This window comes from Strongylocentrotus purpuratus, unplaced genomic scaffold (genome assembly GCF_000002235.5).
Source record: "Strongylocentrotus purpuratus isolate Spur 01 unplaced genomic scaffold, Spur_5.0 spur5_scaffold_2, whole genome shotgun sequence".
In the NCBI taxonomy this organism is placed as follows: Eukaryota; Metazoa; Echinodermata; class Echinoidea; order Camarodonta; family Strongylocentrotidae; genus Strongylocentrotus; species Strongylocentrotus purpuratus.
Genome location: NW_022145605.1, coordinates 32,167,012 through 32,189,548, shown reverse-complemented (window position 1 = coordinate 32,189,548; position 22,537 = coordinate 32,167,012). Strand labels below are relative to the sequence as shown.

The window sequence follows — 22,537 nt, the reverse complement described above, 5'->3', positions numbered from 1 at the left end:
AGGATTAAAAACAAAAACGAAAAAAACTTACCTTCAGCAAATTTGTAGATTTAGTGGTGTTTTGTCAAAGTTGAAGGATATTTTGTTGTTAAATATTTCCTCTTAATGGTGTTTATTTTTGTTAAACTCGTGGGCACAAGAATTAGACGGTAACTTCCCCCCTTACTAAATTTTATTTTAGTGACGCCCGTGAAAGAAAAGGAGACAGAAAATAGAGAGTCAGATAAAGACTGGGAGAGGGAGAGAGAGAGAGAGAGAGAGAGAGCGGGGGGGGGGGGGTATTGGCTAGTAGAGCAATTATGATAATAATCAAATTCATGACGCCATTTAAATGTTTCTTTTGCCTTACCTATGATGGTGGTTTCTTGCAATGTCATTGTGTGTGGTTGTTCCGACACCGTGGTCGTAGGGCTCGTCGGGGGCAAGGTCGTCGCTTCCGTTGTCACCGACTCTGAAAAGAATTTAAAACCTTTTTTAAATGAATGGGGGGGGGGGGGGGAGCTAGAAGCCGGAACCAAAGAGACAAAGAGCGTGGAGGGAGGGAAAGTAAATATAATACAAATATACGAGCAATGCCCCACCCCCTTATAAAGTGTTTTAGCTATGCTTATGAACGAAGGACAAAGAAAAAGAGAGTCAGAGAGTCAGAGGGAGAGAGAGAGAGAGAGAGAGAGAGGGGGGGGGGGGGGGTAGATGGGGGGGGGGGGGGGGGAGCTACATATGGCTAGCCCCATTATGATAATGATCAAATGCATGACGTAAACTCCATGTTTCTATTGCTTAGGCATACTAGAGGTAGTTGTGTTTTGGGTAATTGTTGCATTTTAGCGTTCCGACATTGTGACCTCTGTAAAAAAACATAACTGAGGTAAATGACGATGCATAACATTATCTTTCTGAAATTATTTTTCCACCGGCTTCCTCCATGCACTCTTGGTCATGACACGGGGATTGGATCAAAGGGGGGGGGGGGGGAGAAAAAAAAATAGAAATCGGAAAATAAAATAATTACATACTCCATAGCCATCGGATGCCCCTTTTATTGGTGTCAGTGCCTCTCCTAAATTTCACTGTTTCTTCTCGTGATTTTTTAAATCCCCCGTCAATTATTCCTGGCTTTATTTTGTCAAAGGTGCATGGCTAAGGTTAGAGTTAGGGTTAAGATTAGGGTTAGGGTTAGGTATATTATTTGCTCCAATTACAGGAAAATCCAACCTCAACGGACAACTACTCTAAGAAAGCACAAAAACAGGACTTTAGTTTTTATAGTGTAGTATTATTATCATTTGTAGTATAGTAGTATACTTTTAGTACTAGTAGTAGTATAGTAGTAAAGTAGTAGACCTCTAGAAGCAGTGGTAATAGCAGTTGTTGTTATTGTTGTAGTACTTGTAGTAGTTTTAGTAGTAGTAGTAGTACGAGTAAAAATTGCAGTAGTATTAGTTGTAGTAGTAGTAGGCCTAGTAGTAGTAGTAGTAGTAGTAGTAGTTTCTGTTGTTGTTGCTGTAGTAGTATCAGTAATAGCAGTAGTAGTAGTAGAAGTAGTAGTAGTAATTGCAGCAGTAGTATCTGTTGTTGTTGCTGTAGTAGTATCAGTAATAGTAGTAGTAATTGTAGCAGAGGTTATAGTTGTTGTTGCTGTAGTAGTATCAGTAATATTAGTTGTAGTAGTTGTTTAGTAGTAGAATTAGTAGAAGTAGTAGAGTAGTAGTAGAAGTAGTAGTAGTAGTAGTAGTAGTAGTAGTAGAAGTGGTAGTAGAAGTAGTAGAAGTAGTAGTAGAAGTAGTAGAAGTAGTAGTAGTATCAGTAATAGTAATAGTTGATGTTGCTGTAGTAGTAGTAGTAGTAGTAGTAGTAGTACTAGTGGTAGAAGTAGTAGTAGTAGTAGTAGTAGTAGTAGTAGTAGTAGTAGTACTTATTGCTGTAGCAGTAGAAGTAATAGTAGTAGTAGTAATATGATCAGCAGCAGAAGCATCAGCAGTAGTAGTAGTAGTAGTAGTAGTAGTATTACTTGTAGTAGTATTATTCATAGAAGTAGTAGTATTAGTATTAGTAGTAATATGATGAGCAGCAGCAGCAGCAGTGGCAGTAGTAGTAGTAGTAGTAGTAGTAGTAGTAGTAGAAGTATTACTCGCAGTAGTATTATTCATAGAAGTAGCAGCATTTTAAGTTTATGTTGTTGTAGTAGTATTATTAGTATTAGAAGTGGTCCTAGTTGTAGTAGTAGAAGTAGTAGTATATGTAGTTGTAGTAGTAGTTATGGTAGTAGTATTACTTGTAGTAGTATTATTTGAAGTAGTAGCAGCATCATAAGTTTCTGTTGTTGTAGTAGTTTTATTAGTATTTGTGGTAGTACTAGTTGTAATAGTAGAAGCAGCAGCAGCAGCTGTAGTAGTAGTAGTAGTAGCAGTAGTAGTAGTAGTAGTAGTAGTAGTAGTAGTAGTAGTAGTAGTGGCAGTAGTAGTAGTTGTATTTTTCGTAGTTGTAGTAGTAGTAGACATCTATCGGTAGTCGTAGTAGTAAAAGTAGTTATTGTGGTAGTGGGAGTATAAGTGGTATAGTAGAATCAGTAATCGTGGTTACAGTAGTAGTAGTAGTAGTAGTAGTTGTAGTAGTAGTAGTAGTAGTAGTAGTAGTAGTATAGTAGTATTACGTGTAGTAGTATTATTTGAAGTAGTAGCAGCATCATACGTTTCTGTTGTTGTAGTAGTGTTATTAGTATTTGTGGTAGTACTAGTTGTAATAGTAGTAGCAGCAGTAGTAGTAGTAGTAGTAGTAGTAGTATTAGAAGTAGTAGTAGTAGTAGTAGTAGTAGTAGTAGTAGTAGTGGCAGTAGTAGTAATAGTATTTTTCGTAGTTGTAGTAGTAGTAGACATCTATCGGTAGTCGTAGTAGTAAAAGTAGTTATTGTGGTAGTGGGAGTGGATATCTATAATATCATTTCAAAATGTATTATGATACTCACCCGGGATTCTGCATATTATATGTTGGCCAGGAATTTTTCCAGCGATGACAGCAGGGGGAGAGAAGAGTTTTGGGACAGTCTGCAATATGGTGCCATTGGGTAGACGCACCATCTTACACTGATAGGACGCCGGCAAGGTTTTTTGCAGGCTGATGAACTCGTCTAGGCAAGATGTTTCTGTCAGCTTGGACGAATCCGATAAAATAGGCAAGGCTGTGTGGAATAAAACAAAAAAGAAAATCAATAGTGAGCTCTTCCTCCTCCTCCCCCTTGTTCGTCATCTTCTACCTCCTCCCCTCCCCCTTCCTCATCCTCCTCTCCTCCTCCCCTCCTCCTCTCATCATTATCCCCTTCTCCGCTTCTTTCTCCTCCTCCTCCCCCTCCCCCTCAATCTTCTCCTCCTTCTCCCTCTCCTGTACCTCTCCCTTCTCCTCCTCTTCATCTCCTCAATCTCCTTCCTTTCCTTCTCTTTTACCTCTCCCTTCTCCTTCTCCTCCTCTTTCCCCCGTTTCCCTTCTCATTTGCGTCGTTCTCCTCATCTCATCATCCCTCCTTCCTCTCTCACTCCCCTCGCCCCTATTTATCCGTATAATCCTCCTTCTTCTTCTCCTCTTCCTTTCCTTTCTTCCTTCTCCCCTTCCTCCTCCTCCTCCTCCTCCCCTCCTCTTCCTCTTCTACTCCTCATCCCCTCCTACCTGTCCTATTACTCCTCTTCTCGTCCCCTTCTCTTTCTATTCGTTTATCTCTTCCTCGCCTCCTTCCCTTCTTCCTCCCCCTACCCCTAAGGAATTAACTTTCCCTTTATAGTTTGAAACCTTCATTAGGTAGAACTTAACAAACTGAGAACTTTTTTTTGAGATGCCACGTAGGTTTATACACCTCGCTCCTATTTCGCTTCATTATGGTGATTTTGAAAGCCAACTTTTTTCAGCAACATTCGTAAAATCATGAAAATATGACGCAAATAAAAAGTATTCTTACCAAAGGCCAAGCAGGAAAAGGTACCAAACAGCAACTTCCACAATACACCGATCATTTGGTATTTAGCCTGTATTTAGAAAAAACACATTAACATTGCATATAGAAATAGAAAAAGAACTAGAGCAAGGACAATAACAAAAATAGCAACAACAGAAAAGATGATGATTAATAATTTTTAATTATGATAATGGTATTATTAACAATGGTGATAATAACAATTATGATGATGATGATGCTGAGGATGATTATTATTTCATAGAAATATTGATAAGAGCAATTACGGTTAAGCTTCGGTCACAAATGTCATTACGAACTGGTACGAACGCCGTACGAACGATTTCCAGATCATGGAAATTCGGGAAGACCATGGAAAAACAGGGAAATTCGTACGAACGCATCGTTCGTGCAAACCTTTGTGACTGTAGCTTAAAGCTACGGTCACAAAGGTTCGTACGAATCTCCCTATTCGTATGGATTTCAGAGTTCGTAGAGATTCATAGATTGGGCACAGTTTCTTTAATACGTCCTTCCTAAGGAGTACGAACTAACGCCGTTAAAGTTTTCGTTTTGTTCCCGTAAGAATTCTTTGAGGTCTTCTTACGTCAGACTTACGGCCATCTTGCGAGTTTTTGTTCTCGCAAGATGGTCGTACGTGTATAACTGACGGCATTCTCAAGTCATTCGTAAGAAGATTTTTACTATTTTGTTGGTAAATTTTGTCGGGTCGCAAAAATACGCTGCATAAATTGCATACAATGGGTACGTACACCTCGGGAGCACCTTACGAACGCCTTACGAACGCCTTACGAACACCAGGAGTCGTTCGTATACGAATACAATGCGAATCTCGGTTCGTAGAGCGTTCTTACGAACGCCATAAGAGCCCTATATAAACAACTTAAGGCGTTCTTACGTACATTTCGTAGGGTCGAAAGACAATCCTAGAAGCCTCAAATTTAAACAAATCCATATACTAGAGTCTTCCTGTACGAATGGAGGATTATTTCATAAAAGTATATTAATTTGTATTTTGTATTTGTATTTATTCACAATTCAGTTAAAGGTAATACAAAGTTTTGGGAAATTTCGAAAATTGGGTGGATAGTAATTCTTTACAATTTTGATATATTTGGATGCCCCTGTGGATGTATTAAGGGCACAACAAAACTTAGCCCCTAAAACAATTCTGCTTTTGAGAAAAATTGAATATAAACATTTACCGGTGCTCCCGGTAAATGTTGATAAATTTCAAATAGCGTCTACGGCCGTACAATGGTAGCTGCGACCATGAAAATCACAGAATATGTAGTTGTGATATATAATTTCCAAACGGGAATAGCAAATTGGTCGATTTTAGTCAAGAAACATTGTTTTATAGCTTAATTAATATCTTGACCTTGAGAGGGAGCCATACAACATGAAGAGCTTATTATTGACAATTTCATAACTTTAGACTCGATTTCAACCGCGACAACGATCACTGAATATTTTAGGATCACATTATGCTTCCAATATGTTCATTTGAACCAAATCCATGACCCCATACCAAAACTTTGTATTACCTTTAAGTCTAATATGTATATGAATGGAGCAGAGGTTTTAAAAAACCTAGGGATGCATTTTAAATTACAAAAATTAATGTTAAAGTAAACAAATATAACAAGATCCATGATCGTAAAAAAATCGGAAACAAATAAATTCATCGATAAAATAGTTAAGAAGGTACAATATGAATATAAAAGCACAATGAGATTTCATAGCATGTAATAGCATCAATAGCATCAAAATAATATATCAAAATAACACATATTTGCAAGACACACTTTGAACAAGAATTACACATGTAATACGAGATGGTTATTACAAAGGAAAGGATTGTCGGAGAAATCGAAGTAATTTCAATGAACAAAATGCTCAATCGGGTGCTCAAAATGAATTTGAATGTATAGAGGGCAGGATATTACGTGATCATGTCATTCAGAAATGTATGCAAGCTTGACGAAAAGCGTACATAACTCATGAATTTGAATGAGAAACATGTTAATTTGATGAATCAAACGCGTTATAATGCACAGATAATGAATTTGTTCTCTCAAATAGCAAGACTGGGACACATCAATTTCAATTAAATGGTTTGAAAAAGTTGTGAAATTGGCCGGAAAAACTAAACTTTATCTTCTCTTCTCTTCTTTTCAATTTTTTTCTATGCTTCTCTTTTTATTCTTCTTCTCCTCCTTCCTTTTTATTTTCTTCTTTCTTCTCATCCTTATTCTTCTTTCCTCTTCTAGGCCTGGTGTAAATAGAACGAGGACGTTCAATTGAAGAGAGCACGGAATTTGCCCAATAGACTATACTTCGCAGTTAGCACATGATAAAATGTGTATCGAATGTTCACTACGAAGACTCTAGTCTAACTCAAGCTTTTACTTTCTTTGGCCGAATTGGCATTTACAATAATATTTCTTTAATCTTGAACCACATAGCTTTAATTCATTAAGTCGCGAGTCACCCTCCTTGTCATCACACAAACATTGCTTTCTGTAGCATGCCCCTCATCACTTATCATCACTTATGATATGTTTAATTTCATTTTTTCTATTTGTTTCCTTGTTTGTTTTAAAATATTTATTACATTGTATTATTTCGAAATGTATAATGTACATGCTTATATTGAAACGGACAATTAAAATGGCAATCAAATCAAATCAGACTCATGGTGTCATTTCTGATTGGAACAAAAACATAAAATACTCACCATTTTACAGATCAATCTTCAAGGGCTTCCAAAAATTATGAAACAGCACGATGATAACCTGACGTCTTTCTCGGATAAAACAGGAACACATTTGGAAACGAAGAATACAGTTGCTTGAATACAGAAAGGCGGAAAAGACGAACCGTAAGATCCAAACTGTAGGCTATAGCTACCGATCAACGGAGATCAATTGAAATCGCAGGAGACATGACTTGATATCTACTTCCAACCAATTGTAAATGGTAAATGGTACGTTTTTCATTCTCTGCAGGCGGTAAGCTCGTATGAGAGCGGGATGCGGGATCGATATGAACAGAAAGATTAAAAAGGAGATACCGCCAACTCGTACATCAAAATTATGATGACGATTGGTGGATTGAAATTATGGGATAGATTATGGGATAGCTCTGCAAAGGGTGTAGGTAATTATGATGATTGTTTGGTTATAGTTTTTCTTTGAAAAGGCACCCGATACTTTAGCAACATGTTGTGTAGTGAACAGAAATTATGAGATAGCTATTAACGCCGATCATTGTTTCTTTCTTTGTTTGTTTGTTTTTGCTATCGTTTGAGAAAGCGCATGTTATCTTAGAAACACCAAAATTTGGATCGATTTTAGGGGATAGCTCTGTTAGATAGGTATTCGCGCAGATAAACTTGTTTGGAGAATTGAGATATACATAATTTCGTTTGTGAAAATACACGTTACGCTAATAACATTCTAGGCATGGATAGGAAACTATGAGACAGTTTCATTGGAATACCTGTCAGCGCAAATTATTCATAAAGAGGTGGAATTGTATTATTATATATATATATTTTTTTAAATTTATTTATTTATTTATTTATTTTTTTTTTTTTTTGGGGGGGGGGGGGGGAACTAAGTCCACTTAGAAACATGTCGAGTGGATCGACTTTATTGGAAAGCATTAAGCCCCACTGCACTATAGCTATACTTGCGCCCTCATTATAGCAAACCATGCCTAATCGGTGACTGTTGGTCACTCATAGTCCCCTTTTTCTTATGTTAATTGAGAGCTAATTTGATGAGATAACCACCTTTCAGTGACCATGCAGGGAGGTCTTATCCCTCCTGGCTAAACTAGTGCAGATAGGCTTTAAGGGATAGATATGTATATCATCGACAATTAGTGTTGTTAACGGTGCCATAGAAACAAGCTGATTAAATTGATAGGTATGACAGAAGAAAAACAAACCGACCGTTATGCACTGTCAGACAATTCAATATCAACCTTATATCAGACATGAAAAATTCTGAATATTTCATGAACAAAGTCATGCATAGTTGAATTCTAATACTGAGTCACGCTTTGATGCTCCTGCTTTGGTGGGATAATGGTTGACCTGGTTTTGTTCCCGAACGTTGGTATTTTCAAAGGTTCATAAAATAAAATAAAAATCCAATATCAGTAAGCTCATGTATCCGAAAATGTTATAATGGTTAAATTTGGACATTTATTACCCTACTCTGAAGGTTTATTTTTCAAAATTGTAAATATTTTACCTTTTCATGCGCGCGCTCACCAGAAGCATTAGGGACTTTTAGATTTGCACAAAGACAACGTGGATTGCTACGATCGACGTCCTTTTAATGCACTGCCTTGAATGGACGTCACACGTATCAGTTCACGCAAATCTAAAAGTCCCTATTCACAATTCCCCTAAAACTCACCTACCCTGAAACAAATGAGAAGGGGGAGGGGGAGGGGGAGGGGAAGGGGGTGGGGGACTGTTTTGGTGCATAATTACATTGTACATATAGTGTCAGAGTGGGCTCGTAAGACGTACGAATTAAGCTAGCTAATAGCTGCAGATAAGATGAAATAAAATAAAGACACCCGATACCTTAGCAACATGTTGTGTAGTGAACAGAAATGATGGGATAGCTTTTAACGCCGATGATTGTTGTTTCTTTGTTTTTGCTATTGTTTGAGAAAACGCATTTTATCTCAGAAACATTATATACCTTTGGATCGAATTAGGGGATATCTCCTCGAGATAGTTATTAACCCCGATAACATTTTTGTAAACAAATGTTTTGCTTTTGTTTAAGAAAACGCATTTTATCTCAGAAACATCAAATTTTGGATCGAATCTAATTTAGGGGATAGTTCTGTTAGATAGGTATTCGCGCCGATGAACTTGTTTTGAGGATTGGGACGTACATAATTTTGCTTGTGAAAAATACACGATACGCTAATAGTTTGATCGGTATGATACCAGAAAAAAAAAAAAGACCCGACCGTTACGCACAATCAGACAATTTGATATCGAGCTCATTACATTAACCGCCCTGGTAACGTTTCAATAACGCGTCACGCTTTAATGCTCTCGCCTTGATAGAATATGGAATGGCATCAGGGGCGGCGATTTCTTTTCATGACTGGGGGGGGGGGGAAGGGATGAAATGCGAGGGACGAGAGGGCAGTGGCGTAATGAGCAAAACCTTTTTTCTTGGGGGGGGGGGGGGCAGAAAAAAATCTGTTTCACCACCACTCTTACATGTTACGCAGACCCTGGGAACGTTTTTCAAAATGGGGGAGGGGCTAAAGTATTTACGATCAGGTAGATCAAAGCAAAGTGGAGCATAAATTGGCGTGGGGTCCAGGGGCAAAGCCCAGGCGGGTGTCAATGGGCAGAGCCCCATGAAGTTCAGGGGTTTCAGGCATTTATTTACGGTCAGATGAGCAACCAGGGGCCCGCGGAGGTGAAGGTGACGGAAGTAACTACCCCCTCACAGGTTTTTGAAGTTTTGTTATATTAACAAATTACAGTCTTGGCAAAACTATAGTATAAAAACAAGCAATAAAATTTCAAACATCTTTTTTGGGTCATCAAATTGTACCGACCGAAACTTTTTTCGAAATAGACTTTATTTAATTCCGTGCTCACAAGTAGACCAATTGATATGAAAATTCTCATTCCACACCTGAATCTTGAATTTTGAGTCATCTATAAATTATGAAATTTAGAATATCTATGAGCGGCAGTGATTTTTAGAGAGGTGGGGTTTTTTTGTTTAGGGAAAACACTCGTTACCTTTTAAATATGTTGAGTGAATCGAAATTATGGGATAGCATTACGAAATATTGATAGCGTTTTTCCGGCGTTATTTTTGTCGTTGAAATGCACGTTACAATAGAAACAAGCTGGTATTAAGAGGCAAGATACATTAGAATCCTATGACGGAAGCTGATGAGAACCATTCTTTATCATGAATACCTACCCCCCCCCTTCTCTCGCTCTTTCTCTGTCTCTGTCTGTCTCTATCTCTGTCTCTCTGTCTCTCTGTCTCTCTCTCTCTCTCTCTGTATACCTTTTGACTGAATCCCATGACAGAAGCTGTTGAGATCCATTCTCTATCATGTGTACCGCCCTATCTCTGTCTGTATGTCTCTCTTTCCTCTTTTTTGTATGTAATTGGTTTGGGCATAATATAACACGACAACATGCTTGTGGGAAATTGTGTAGTATGTCAAGGGTCATATAAGCCCATGTAAAATAATAGAGTTATGTTGGCAAAAAGATGAAAATTGTAATTTTCCCAAGCTTAGTAATATTTTCTTTAAAAAGCTACACTTCTAAATTTAAAGACTCAAACCCACTCTATGAGACAAAAAAAGTCCTGCAGTGCTTTATGAGCTTAAAAAAAAAAACCAAGAATAGGAAAACAACTTTAAAAAAAAAACACTTTTCTTTTACTTAGGTACTAAGTAAACTTATCTGACGTAAACGCAATCAAATTAATTCTAGAATATTATTTAAGAGGCACTAATCTATTCGACAAATCTCACCAAATGACATATTTCCAGAGAAGTTTATGTTACCTCTCCGTACGTGTGGTAAATTTTGGAGTCGAAGTTATGCTACGGTCGCAAAGGTTCGTACGAACGATAATTTCATACGAATCTCCCTGTTTTTCCATTGTCTTCCCGAATTTCCATTGTCTGAAAATCGTTCGTACGGCGTTCGTAGCAGTTCGTAATGGCATTTGTGACCGAGGCTTTATCTAAACGTGTCCCGATGGACTGCTCTTCATTTCGCCTCGCAAGAATCTCAGCCATTTGATTGGACCCCAGTGTGTTGACGTCATCAACCATAACAGGAGCATTTGTAGAGTGTCTGGACTATTTGGTTGTACGGTTGTACCATAATTTTATAGTCGAAATGGTCGCCGGGAATTCTTGTAACGCGCGCCGGTCCAGAAGTCAAAATGAAAACTAAAATATGGTTCTAGGACACCTACCCCCTGGACAACCACCCTCCGGATAACCACCCCTAGGACAACTACCCCCTGGAAAACTAACCCCTAGGGTAACCACTCTCATTCATTTCATTTTTCGAGGATTCGAGGGGGCCTTTTTTTTTAGATCGTGGACAAAACAAAACCAGGGATGGGAGGGAACATAAAATCTGAAAGATGGGGTTTCTCAACTTTTCCCGATCTCAAGCTTTCCTCCCAACCCAACATCTTTCTCTCTCTCTCTCTCTCTCTCTCTCTCTCTCTCTCTATTTCTCTATCTCGATTCCAGGGGGCAATTAAGATGAGCCCTAGTGTTCGGCACGTGACCCTGGCACTTCGCCACTGCGACGATCAGCATCGCTAGACCTTGATCATACTCAGTCAAACCAAGGATTCTGAAAATTATTTTTGGTACAATGCGCAGTCCATTGTTATAATTATGTTACCTGGTAACCCACATACTATGCTACATGAAGGTTCAAATGATATTCAGGTATCTGAAACTATATGATAATGGTTTAGAATGTTTAGCACCATCTCCAACAATCCAATTGTAATCTCGAAGGAGGACCGTAATTTGACGCTAACTTGAATTTGGTAGCGCCGTTCATTTTTCACCTATGTAATTTATGTACAGAATCGTCTTTAATAGTTAAGTTAGTATAATGCTGTTTTGACAATGTAAATAATTGAGAATTTGTGCGATCTTTTTAGTATGTAAGTAGTATACTTAGATTGATTGTATAACGTAGGTTGTATTTTATAAGATTTTTTCTTCGAGCTTAACTTGATAATTGTATTTAATTAATTATCACAATCTAACCACTCTTGTCATTCATTTTGATCCGCCGGTTACGAGAAGCTAATTTGTCCCGCAATTTTTGAATCAGAGGCGACGAGAACCCGGCGCCGCGGGGATGGGACCTTCCTAGTCTTTTAGTCCTCCTCTCGGATTTGCACCTCCCCACTCTCAAGTTCAGTTTTCAATGACGTTTTCGTACTTCGTAGTTTTGCCTCGATTTGGCATTAATTAAACTTGATCTACAGACTTACAGTTCGACTCGATTCACTGCCTGGTTTATACTGATTTAGCTGTTTTTGGCTGGAAGCCTAGTTTAGTGCTGCTTCTGATATCCGCCATTTTGGAGTAGACCTACAGCTTTTACGATCTCAAGTCAAGTTGGATTTCGACATTCGATCCTTGTTTGTTGGGATCCTCACCACTCGTCAACGCCACCATAACCACTTTGAATTTTGAAGTTGGTGCGAATTCCAATAATGAATTCAAGTTTCAAGTTTATTTCACATTTCACAAATAAAAAGAATTTAAATAATTGACAAAAATAGAACATAATATGAAATATACTAAAAGTTTCAAATTATATAATTAATTATTTGAAAAGACGTCGAAATTAATTGTAATGAATAGAAGGTTATACAGAGTGAAATGTGAGGAACATATTAAAAAGCTTAGCTTGTAGATTATAGGTTCCCATAAATAGAACTAACATTTAGTTGAAGTAGTTGTAATGGTAGAGGACGTAACAGTAATAATAGGTGGGCAAGAAGCCTTAACATAAGATGATTATACAACGTGAAACAAGCAAAAAATGCAAAAATAGCTAATACAGCAAGCAAATTTGATATTGATATTATCGAATTGCGTTCCGTCTATCACCCCGAGCACCGTCAACGTCGAACTCGAACCTTACATATCCCGAGTCTCACCATCACCGATTGTGGACTCCGCATCCGATCGACATCGCCGACCCTTGCCTAGCCTTTTGACAAGGCCTCGTGACTCTAAGCGGCTGAGATGAGTCTAGATACCCGGAGTGAACAAGCGACCGAGTGACGGAACACTAGGATGGGCTCCTCGCTCTCGCGTTCACTTGGGTTTTCGCGATTAGTCTCGTTTTAGTCGCTCGGCGTCTATCATACAAGTGGTCTTGTTTAAAGGCTAACCCTTGCCTGGCCTGATCCTGACTTTTAAGTTGATCCTGACTCTGACTAATGATGACTTACGACGACTCTCGCTCCTTCGCTGGAAGGACAGTTTGTGTAATTACTATGTAGGCTAGACCTAGTCTAATTTGAATATGAGCGGCAGTCTTTCGCTATAGAAATAGACTAACCACTTTACTTATAATATATTTATTTGCTGAAAGTGTGCATTGCCATGTAACAAGCAGCAGTCTTTCGCTATAAAAATAGACTAAACCATCGATTCTGAATAACCATAATTTGTGAATAGAAATTCGTAATTTGTAATTTGTGAAAATGTTTGGAAATTTATACGAGCTAGATCGAGTTTATGTTTAGCTTGTTTTAATAAATCCTTTTAAATTGTAGGCCTAGGCCTACACATTGTTTCAATTGTTCTATGCTTGAAGCCTTGTTGTTCTCTCGCAAATCACAGTATTTTTTTTTTTAAATCAAGAATTATATTGGGACGTTGACCGTTGTTTTGATCATTCGAATAATGATCATGTCAACCCTTTCTAGTTTTTGCCAAATAATCATTTGCTCTACAGACGCTAGACAAATGAGATCGAGTTTTTATTGGGCGATCACTTTTAGGACGATGAAAACCTCAATCTGCTTGTCTGTCAAAGGTTAGTGGGAATTCCCAGAGCCTAAAAAGAGATCGAGAAGCTAAATACATGAATGTATATTACCACTTATGATCAGTGCACCACTACATTGTAAAGGCAGAGAGTATACATGTTCACTGATTTCATATAACACCAAGACCGATACGTAGTTACGGAAAAAGAGGTGAGTAAAATGTCTGTCATTTTCAAAAGAAATACTACGAGATTTTGCAATACTTTCGTTTGACATAGTCGTATATAATTATATTAGGCTGACTCCCAGACGCTTGTGAGGCTTTGTTGGTATCTTGGTTATAAAACCATTTTCCTTAAACTGAAACAGTTGGGTTTGGGCCTAGAATGGCTAGATATCTTTGAGGTGATTAATGGAGGCAATTGAGCTCAGACCAAGAAGATACTGACGGGCGTTCCCTATTTTCACGAAGTGACGGTAGTGAGGAAAATCGTAACGCAAAGTGAATGCAATTTTTTTTCACTACCGTCACTTCGTGAAAACAGCGACGAAATGATATCAATTTGGTAAACCATGGAATAACATACTGCAAAAACAGGTCTAAACAAAACAGAGCTTTGAAACGAGGCCATAAGAGTTTCGTGTTTTTGATCGTGAACCCGAAATATAGAAGGAATATGATCGCATTGATATCGTTCATACGTACAACTTCTCAGTATTTGTTTGTCGTGGTGGGGAGAAATCTTGGTAAGTTATTGTGATTTGAATAACAAATATGTCATTAATTATTATTCTTACATTTTATGTTCATATAATTGCACCTGATAAACATTTCCAATTGTAATCTGGAAGGAGATCCGTTCCACGAGACTTTGGCAACAGTAATTTGAATCTAACTTTAGATGTTTTTGTATTGGTTGGGGGGGGGGGGGGGGGGGGGAGGTAACAGATATATAATTTAAGTTGTACACGGGCAAATATTTGCTCTACAGAAGCCGTGACAAAATGAGACCGGATTTTTATTGGGGGATCAATTTTAGGACTATAAACCTCAACCTGCTTGTTTTCAAAGGTCGGTGGGAATTCCCAGTACCTAAAAATAGACTGCCACACAAAATTCATACATGTACGTGTACAGACTTTACAGTATATGCCTATTATTAGTGCAGCACTACATTTTAAAAGCAAATATGTTGACTGATTTCATATAGCACCTAGATATATACGTAGTGGTGGAAAGAGAGGTGAGTGAATTAAAATGTCTGTTTCATTTCCAAAAGAAATATGGTGAAATTGTCCCATACTTTCTTTTTACATCGACGTATACAAACTGTTATAGATAGATTCCCAGACACTTTTGAGGATTTGTTTGTATCTGGTTTATAAAATCATCGTTTTCCTTAGCATGAAATAGTTAGACTGGGTCGATCTCTGACAGGCGCGGATCCAGGATTTCTTAGGGGAGGGGGCCCAACTTTCTAATTTTGTTTTGCTCCCGAATATTTGAAAATCGCGCCGGCCGAAAAGTCGCTCAGTGGGGGTGGGGGGTGGGGGTGGGTGGGGGGGGGGGGGGGGGTAGTAAGCACATTTTTTTTTGGTCCTCCAAAATTTGCACCCCCCCCCCCCCCCCCATGAGCGCCAGGGAGGGGAGGGGGCCAACACCCCCAAAAAGGTAAAAATCACGTGATTCTACATGATTTTTTTCCTCAAGGGGGGGGGGGGGGGCGGACCCCCTGCCCCCCCCCTTGATCCGCCACTGATCTCTGAACACTTCACTACATAGTGTAGAATTCAGTGGTCTAGATTTCTTGGAGTGGATATATCACCGGACAGTATAGATCACAAGGTCCGCGTTTTAAGTCCCGCCGCGGCACTAATGTCCTTTGGCAAGACATTAATCTACATTTACCTCACCTCGACTCAGGTGAGGTAAATGGGTACCTGGTAGGATTACTCCTTGAAATGAACTGTGCGCTAATAACGGCTGCCGGAGCTAAAGCTAGGGTAACAACTTCCAAAGCTCTTTGGAAGCGCATCTCTCTTTCTCTCTCTACGTGCCATATCCTGAGACGTGGGCGACCATGGAGTGCCTCAACTCTCTGTCCCATATTCTATGAAGTAATTTATTCTCCCCGAGATCAATTCCACATTCAGAAATCCCATCTCCTTAAGCTACTCATCCACAGAATCCTCCTTCTACCCCCTTCTACCCCTACTCCTCCTCTCCTCGATTATTCCGGTCAGTGCAAGATTTTCCAAACTATTCTTCCGTATAACATGGCCCAAGAAGCTCAGCTGTCGACCTCTTGTATTATTCAGAAGCTTCGTCTTGTTCCTGCCATGGCAAATACCTCATTATTAGAAACTCTTTCTGTCCATGAAATTCTTAGCATCCTTCTCAGGAACCAAACATCACAACTTTCCAGTCGCTTTCTTAGGTCCGATGTCAGGGTCCAAGCTTCACATCCATACATTAGAACTGGATATACATAGCAATTGAGTACGCGGAGTCTCGTTTTCATCTTCAGCTTCTTATTCTTTAAGATGTTTTCTAACTTGGAGAAAGTTGTTGCAAGTGCAATCCTTTTCTTGATTTCTTGCTCGCCTCTTGCATCGTCTGTAATTGTAGTCCCGATGTAATTAACAGAGGTGGCTTGCTTTATTTGATTATTGTTGATCTTAAGAGAGCATGGTATTCCTCCCTTCTTTGAAATTACCATGCATTCCGTTTTCTTGTATTTTAATGATAATCATGTCTTGTCACTTTCTCTAACGACAACATCCAAAAGTCGCTGCAGGCCCTTCTCTGATTCTGCATTTAATATAGTATCATCTGCGTACCGTATGTTTGTGATATTATATCCTCCTACCCTCAATCCTCATTCCTGTTCTATGCTTCTAAGTATCAACTCACTGTAATAATTGAAGAGATCTGGAAGCGCATAGGGACGTTATATAATGTAATACGCGATACCCAAGAACGTACTGAATGTTAATATTATTATCATTAGGATTTGTATTCCTTTTCTTTTATCTCGTATTCCTGTAGAATTCGAATCATGGCTGATGCATTAAAGAATGCCATTGCTCAGAGTCTGGAATGTCCTGTATGTCTGAATACCTTCACCGATCCCAGGATTCTGCATTGTTCTCACACCTACTGCAAGGCCTGTCTGGACAACCTCTTGGAATGCCATGGTAACGACCAGATGCTCCGATGCCCTGTCTGCAGATCTGAAACCCAGGTCCCAAACCAAGATGTCAGCAAATTACCGGCTAATCTAGCTTTGAAGTCTCTCATAGAGGACGTAAAGAGTCAATATCAGTTTTGCACGAATTGTGAATCCGAGGACAAACCCCAAGCTGTTTTCTACTGTCAAGACTGCGGCATGTATCTCTGTATCACTTGCCACAACAAACACTCTCAGTGGAAAAATTTCATCAGTCATGAGGTCTTTGCAATGAGTGAGATCCTATCAGGGAAGGTGTCAGTACGTAGATACCGTAAATGCAGGAAACACCCCAAAGAGGACGAGGAGTGCTTCTGTTCCGTCTGCAGGAGATTTGCCTGCTTCAGGTGTGTTGTCATGGAGCATACAAAGGAAGGACATGGGGTCATCGAGGCAGCTGTTTACGAAGGCAACCATATGAAGAGTATCGAGGACCTTAAATCCAAGACGGACAAGAAACGCCATTCCTTTCAGAAATACGTTGATTTCATTGATGAACAGAAGGAGCGTGTGAGCAATGTTCAGAAGCAGTGTACAGATGATATCAACAAAGCATATGAAGAATCAGTCCAGCAGTTGACAGAGAAGAAAGAACTCCTCATTGGTGAAGTCAAGGGTAGGACTGAAGAAGTAAAGAAAGACCTAGACAAAATGAAGAAATCGGCACAGGAGCACATCACTCACTTGATCACCGTAGCTGACGTGATAACCACTAGAACAAAGATACCGTTAGATATGGATGCTTTGGCTGCACACGACACTCTATGTCAAGACTTGCAAGAGGCTTTGAAACAAGAAGATCCTGACTACAAGCTGCCGAGGCAATCGAGCAATAAAGGAAAAAGTGTCAGTTTCAAGAGGAACGTTGGAATGGACGAGATAGCTCTCGGTAAGATCGTAAATCCAGTTGCAAAGAACATCGCCTTGCCTACTAAGAATAGCATGAATGCCATGGTTAGTACACCTGACGGTAGGATGGCAGTGGGCTGTGCTAAAGGTGGCGTGGAGATCTTCTCTGCTGATGGCCAGCTCCAGCAGACAGTTTTTAAACATCTGGTGATTCGTGGAGTAGGGTTTCTCTCTGATGATCGGTATGTTATACTTCGTGGCTCAAACAATATCTCACTGTACAGACGAGATTACGCAAAGTTAAATGTAATGTTTGAGACTCTGAGTCATGAAGAAGGTGGAAATGCTAACCTCACTGTAGACAGTGATGATCAGATCTATGTTAGCTACCAGAAAGCCCAGAAGATCCAGGCATTCGCACCAGGAGGTGGGAAGGCGATCAGGGAGATACCATGTGATGGGTATACACCTAAGCAGAATACTAGTTATAATGATTACCTGATCACCAAATCCTTGAAGACAATACGATTGATTGACAAACAAGGTGTTGTAAAATATGATTTAGAGAAATTAGGTGTTAACCCACATGCTGCTGTATCTCAAGGGAATACAATCCTGATTGCCACGGTGAAGCACGATGTAGGTTCAGTCAGCATTGATGAGTACACTAACGAGCTGAAGCATGTTCAGAACCTTGTCTTCGATTACGAGATTGAGAAGCCTGAGAGAGAGTGGTACTATCTCCAGCAGTACCGATCAGGAGAGATCGCTCTCTGTACTTCTGATAGGCTCTATATATTCGACAGAAAATAATGGATGACTCCCCATTTATTGCACTGTATGATACCACTGTCTTCAGGCCCGTAGGTAGAAAGGCGGTGGTGGTACGATATGTGTGACCAGACCTCTATTTTCTGGTCAAAACAGGCAAGCTGAAAAATTTAGGATAACAGAACATTTCCTTGAAATGTGTGTGTGTGTGCGTGTGTGTGTGTGTGTGTTAGAGAGAACAAGAATGTGGGTCTATTATGTAAGTAAGCGAGTGCGTGTGTGTGCTTATATTAGTTTTATTTGTTTTAGCTTCTTTGTCAAATATCTATACAAAAATTCACCTCGTATCGCCAAAACCAAAAATAAAAAATAGAAATACATGTTTCCTCTGAGAGGCATGTTTTTCTGTGACTTCATAAAGTAATAATATATAATATCCAGTGGAATCAATTATATTCTTAACTGGATGAAATGGATTTTTGGTGAATAATTAAGAAATGACATTCCTAGATCATGCTCGATTTGAATGCTTGCACATTTCTAAAATATAACAAGTAACCTATCTTTTAACATACTTCTGATGTGTTTATTTTTCAAGATTTTGTTATGAAACAGTTCATGATTACTTTACATGTGGATGTGACTTTTTTGGTAGCTGTTATAAATGTATAAATGATGTAGACACAATGTAATTATCGCGGACTAAAATATTATTTTACAGTAAGGGGTAATCATCCAAATAATGAAATATTGTATATATTGCTGTTTTTGTTTTATTTATTTTATCCAATGCATTTCAGATCACTGTCTGATTAATCAAACTAGATTTTTCTTCCACAGAATCATGAGGAGATATGCCATTTTTCATAATAATTTCTACTTCTTACAATTTCTATAGTTTTGTGCTAGAAGGTTTAAGAGTTTTGAAAGTCGACATATTGATTGTATGATATATGTTGTAAAAATATTGTTAAAGCAAATAACAAAATAAGGGTTTATGTTTGAATATGATTGACTGTGATATCTTGTATTTTGTTTTTAATAATTACTTTCCGTCTGGCAAAGTACATGGGAAAAATGGCATGGGTCTTGTCAAAAATACCCGATTCATTTATTCCCTTTTTGGAGATATTCCATTTTGTCTGTGTTTCCATTTAGAGCAAATGGTCTTTATTAGTTTTGAGAAAAATCTGAAAAGTTATGACTTTACATTACTCTTTGTTCACTTTGTACAAAAGATTTCTTTACACATGAAACAAATACCATGTTAATATGACTTTTTTGGTAGCTGTTATAAATGTATAAATGAAGTAGACACAATGTAATTATCACGGACTAAAATATTATATTACAGTAGGGGGTAATCATCCTAGTAATGGAGGTTTTATGTATTGCTGTTTGATACATTGATTAAAAAAATAAATATTATCCAAAGCATTTCAGATCACTGTCTGATTAATCGAACTAGATTTTTCTGACACAGAATCATGAAAGGATATATATGCCACTTTTCATAACGATTTCTACTTCTTAAAATGTCTATAGTTTGTACTAGAAAGTTTAAGAGTTTATTAAACGAATTCGTTTTCACTGAGTGCCTGCGATAGCAACATGCAGAATTGACAACAGACTTAACTCCGTTTCGTTGACAATCAGCCATGTATGGAGTCTTTCGTCTACTGCTGACTGCAACGAAATGGAGTTAAGTCTTTTGTCAACTCTGTTTGTTGCGACGGCAGGCACCCAGTGAAAACGAATTCGTTTGATAAAATTATGGAAATGCAAGCACTACTTCAAACAAACAGAACTTTGTCATTCCTTGCTCATTTTTCCTGATTGAGGTGTCATATGAAAGGGCAGAATCTCAACTTTCTAAAAATGTGATTTCCTCCTTGAAACTCAGATACCATCCGCCAAATGACTTTTTGGTTTCCTCTCTTCAAATTCATTTTAATCACTAATGCGTGAAATATGTATTATATGAGTTGCATCAAATGAAAGAAGGGAATCTAAGCTTTCCAAATATGTGTCATTTAGCAATTATAAATGTGATTAAGTTATGATAAAACATCGATAATTCTCGGTTTCGTTTTTCTGGGACGCACTGTATATTGTATGTACAGTAAATTGTTTGATGTGTTTTATGAGAAGTGGAAATAAATTAAATGTAAAAAAACCCTAACAATTAATTTTATCAAATTTCGTAGCGGGGAGGGGGCGTGCAAGCGCGTACAAAAGGAGCAGAACACTAATTGGCATGGGATCCAGGAAGTCGAGCCCCAAGAAGTTCAGGGGGTTTTATGCATTAAATTACCGTTAGATGAGCATGTAGGGGCCGCCTTAGGGCCCTAGGTGGGGTCCATGGGGCAGAGCCCCGGGAAGCTCAGGGGTTTTAGGCATTTAATCACGGTCAGATGAGCATATTTTGTGGCACTGGCAGGTCACTGTTCTTCTTTTCTTTCTATCTTTCTTTCTATTTCTCTAGAGGCAAGGGCCTTTTGCCCCCCCCGGTCCACAAATTGTTGGCGGGAAAATTGCATCTGAAACACCCCCCTTCTTTTCTTTTCTTCTTCAGTTTATTACCTCCCCTTTATCTCCTCTTTTCCCTTTTTCTTTCCCTTTCCTCCCTACTCTCTTATTTTGTTATGGGGGAGGCAAGGCCCTTTCGCCCCCGATCTCCTTTCCTTTTTTCTCTTTTCTTCCTCTTCTTTCTTTCCCTTTCTCTCCTCTTTCCCTACCCCTTCTTTCCCTTCTCTCTCTCTTTTTTCCGCGGGGGGGGGGGGGGGGGGGGGGGCGCTCGCCCCCCCTTTGATCCGCGCCTGCAAAGACCGAAACATAGTGACGGGAAAAGAGGTAATTGAGTTTAAATGTCTGTCATTTCCAAAGAAACGCAGTGACATTGCAATATTTTATTTTACATTGTCGTATATAACTATATAAGGCTCACTCCCAGACGATTTTTGAGGCCTTGTTTGTATCTGGTTCATAAAATCATTATTTTCCTTAAATCGAAACAGTTGAATGGTCTGGTCCATATCTTAGAGGTGATTAATCGAAAGGAGTTGAGCTCAGATCAGTGATAATGATGGGTGTTTATGAAACGATATCAATTTGGTACACCATGAACAGGGGATTATCCCTATATTGTGGAAAACTTCTACCATTGTACCAATGCCCAAAGGGAAAACCCTACTGAAATGAATGATTTTAGATCAATAGCCTTGACATGCAGCATCATGAAATGTTTTGAGAAAATCATTTTGAAATGCTTGTTAAAGCAAACTTCATCTCACCTAGACCCCATGCAATTTGCATACAGACAAAACAGGGGTGTGGAAGATGCAGTTTCGTTTCTCTTGCATAAAGTGTATTCACACTTAGATACTCCTAGGTCGTACATTATATCAGCTTTTATAGACTTTTCCAGTGCATTCAATACCATCATTCCCCACATGCTTTCAAGGAAGTTAATACAAATGAATGTACACCCACGGGTTATCACGTTGATTCATGATTTTATGTTGAATAGGCCCCAGCGTGTGAAAGTGGGCCACATCGTTTCTGACGATCGGGTAGTTAGTACCGGAGCGCCTCATCAGGGGTGTGTATTATCCCCAGTGCTATTTTCACTGTACACTAGTGACTGTGTTAGTACGGATGCCGATTGTACTATCATCAAGTACGCCGATGACACAGTCATCACAGGATACCTCTCCGGTGATGCCAACTGTTATTTCGCGGTGCTTGATTCTTTTGTGAAATGGTGTGACTCACATTTCTTGCAGCTCAATGAATAAAAAACTAAGGAAATGATCGTAGACTTCCGTAAGAATGTACAGGATGAACATGTACCTCTCACCATACATGATGATGTAATAGAACAAGCCAAGGAATATAAATACTTGGGTACTACCATAACAAACAGACTGGATTGGTCAAGCAATGTACATGCCACACAAAAGAAAGCTAATCAGAGGTTATTTTTCTTGAGACAACTCAAGAAAATGCACTTAGATAACACTCTTCTCGTGTTGTTTTATAAGTCGATTATCCAGTCCATTCTCTTGTTTAATTTAATTTGTTTTCATGGCAACCTCACATGTAACAGTAAGAAAGCCCTAGATAGACCACGGAAAATAGCTCAGAGAATCATT

The 22,537-nt window shown here is 38.8% G+C and overlaps 1 protein-coding gene across 1 annotated transcript; it reads left to right on the top strand.

Annotated features, from left to right (window-relative positions):
* Positions 1–13,593: 13,593 nt before the first annotated feature.
* Positions 13,594–18,692, top strand: LOC115926818. Its single transcript, XM_030992219.1, has 2 exons — positions 13,594–13,743; positions 16,583–18,692. Exon 2 carries the CDS (start codon positions 16,593–16,595, stop codon positions 18,423–18,425), a length of 1,833 nt encoding a protein of 610 aa, XP_030848079.1. The 5' UTR covers positions 13,594–13,743; positions 16,583–16,592; the 3' UTR covers positions 18,426–18,692.
* Positions 18,693–22,537: the final 3,845 nt, after the last annotated feature.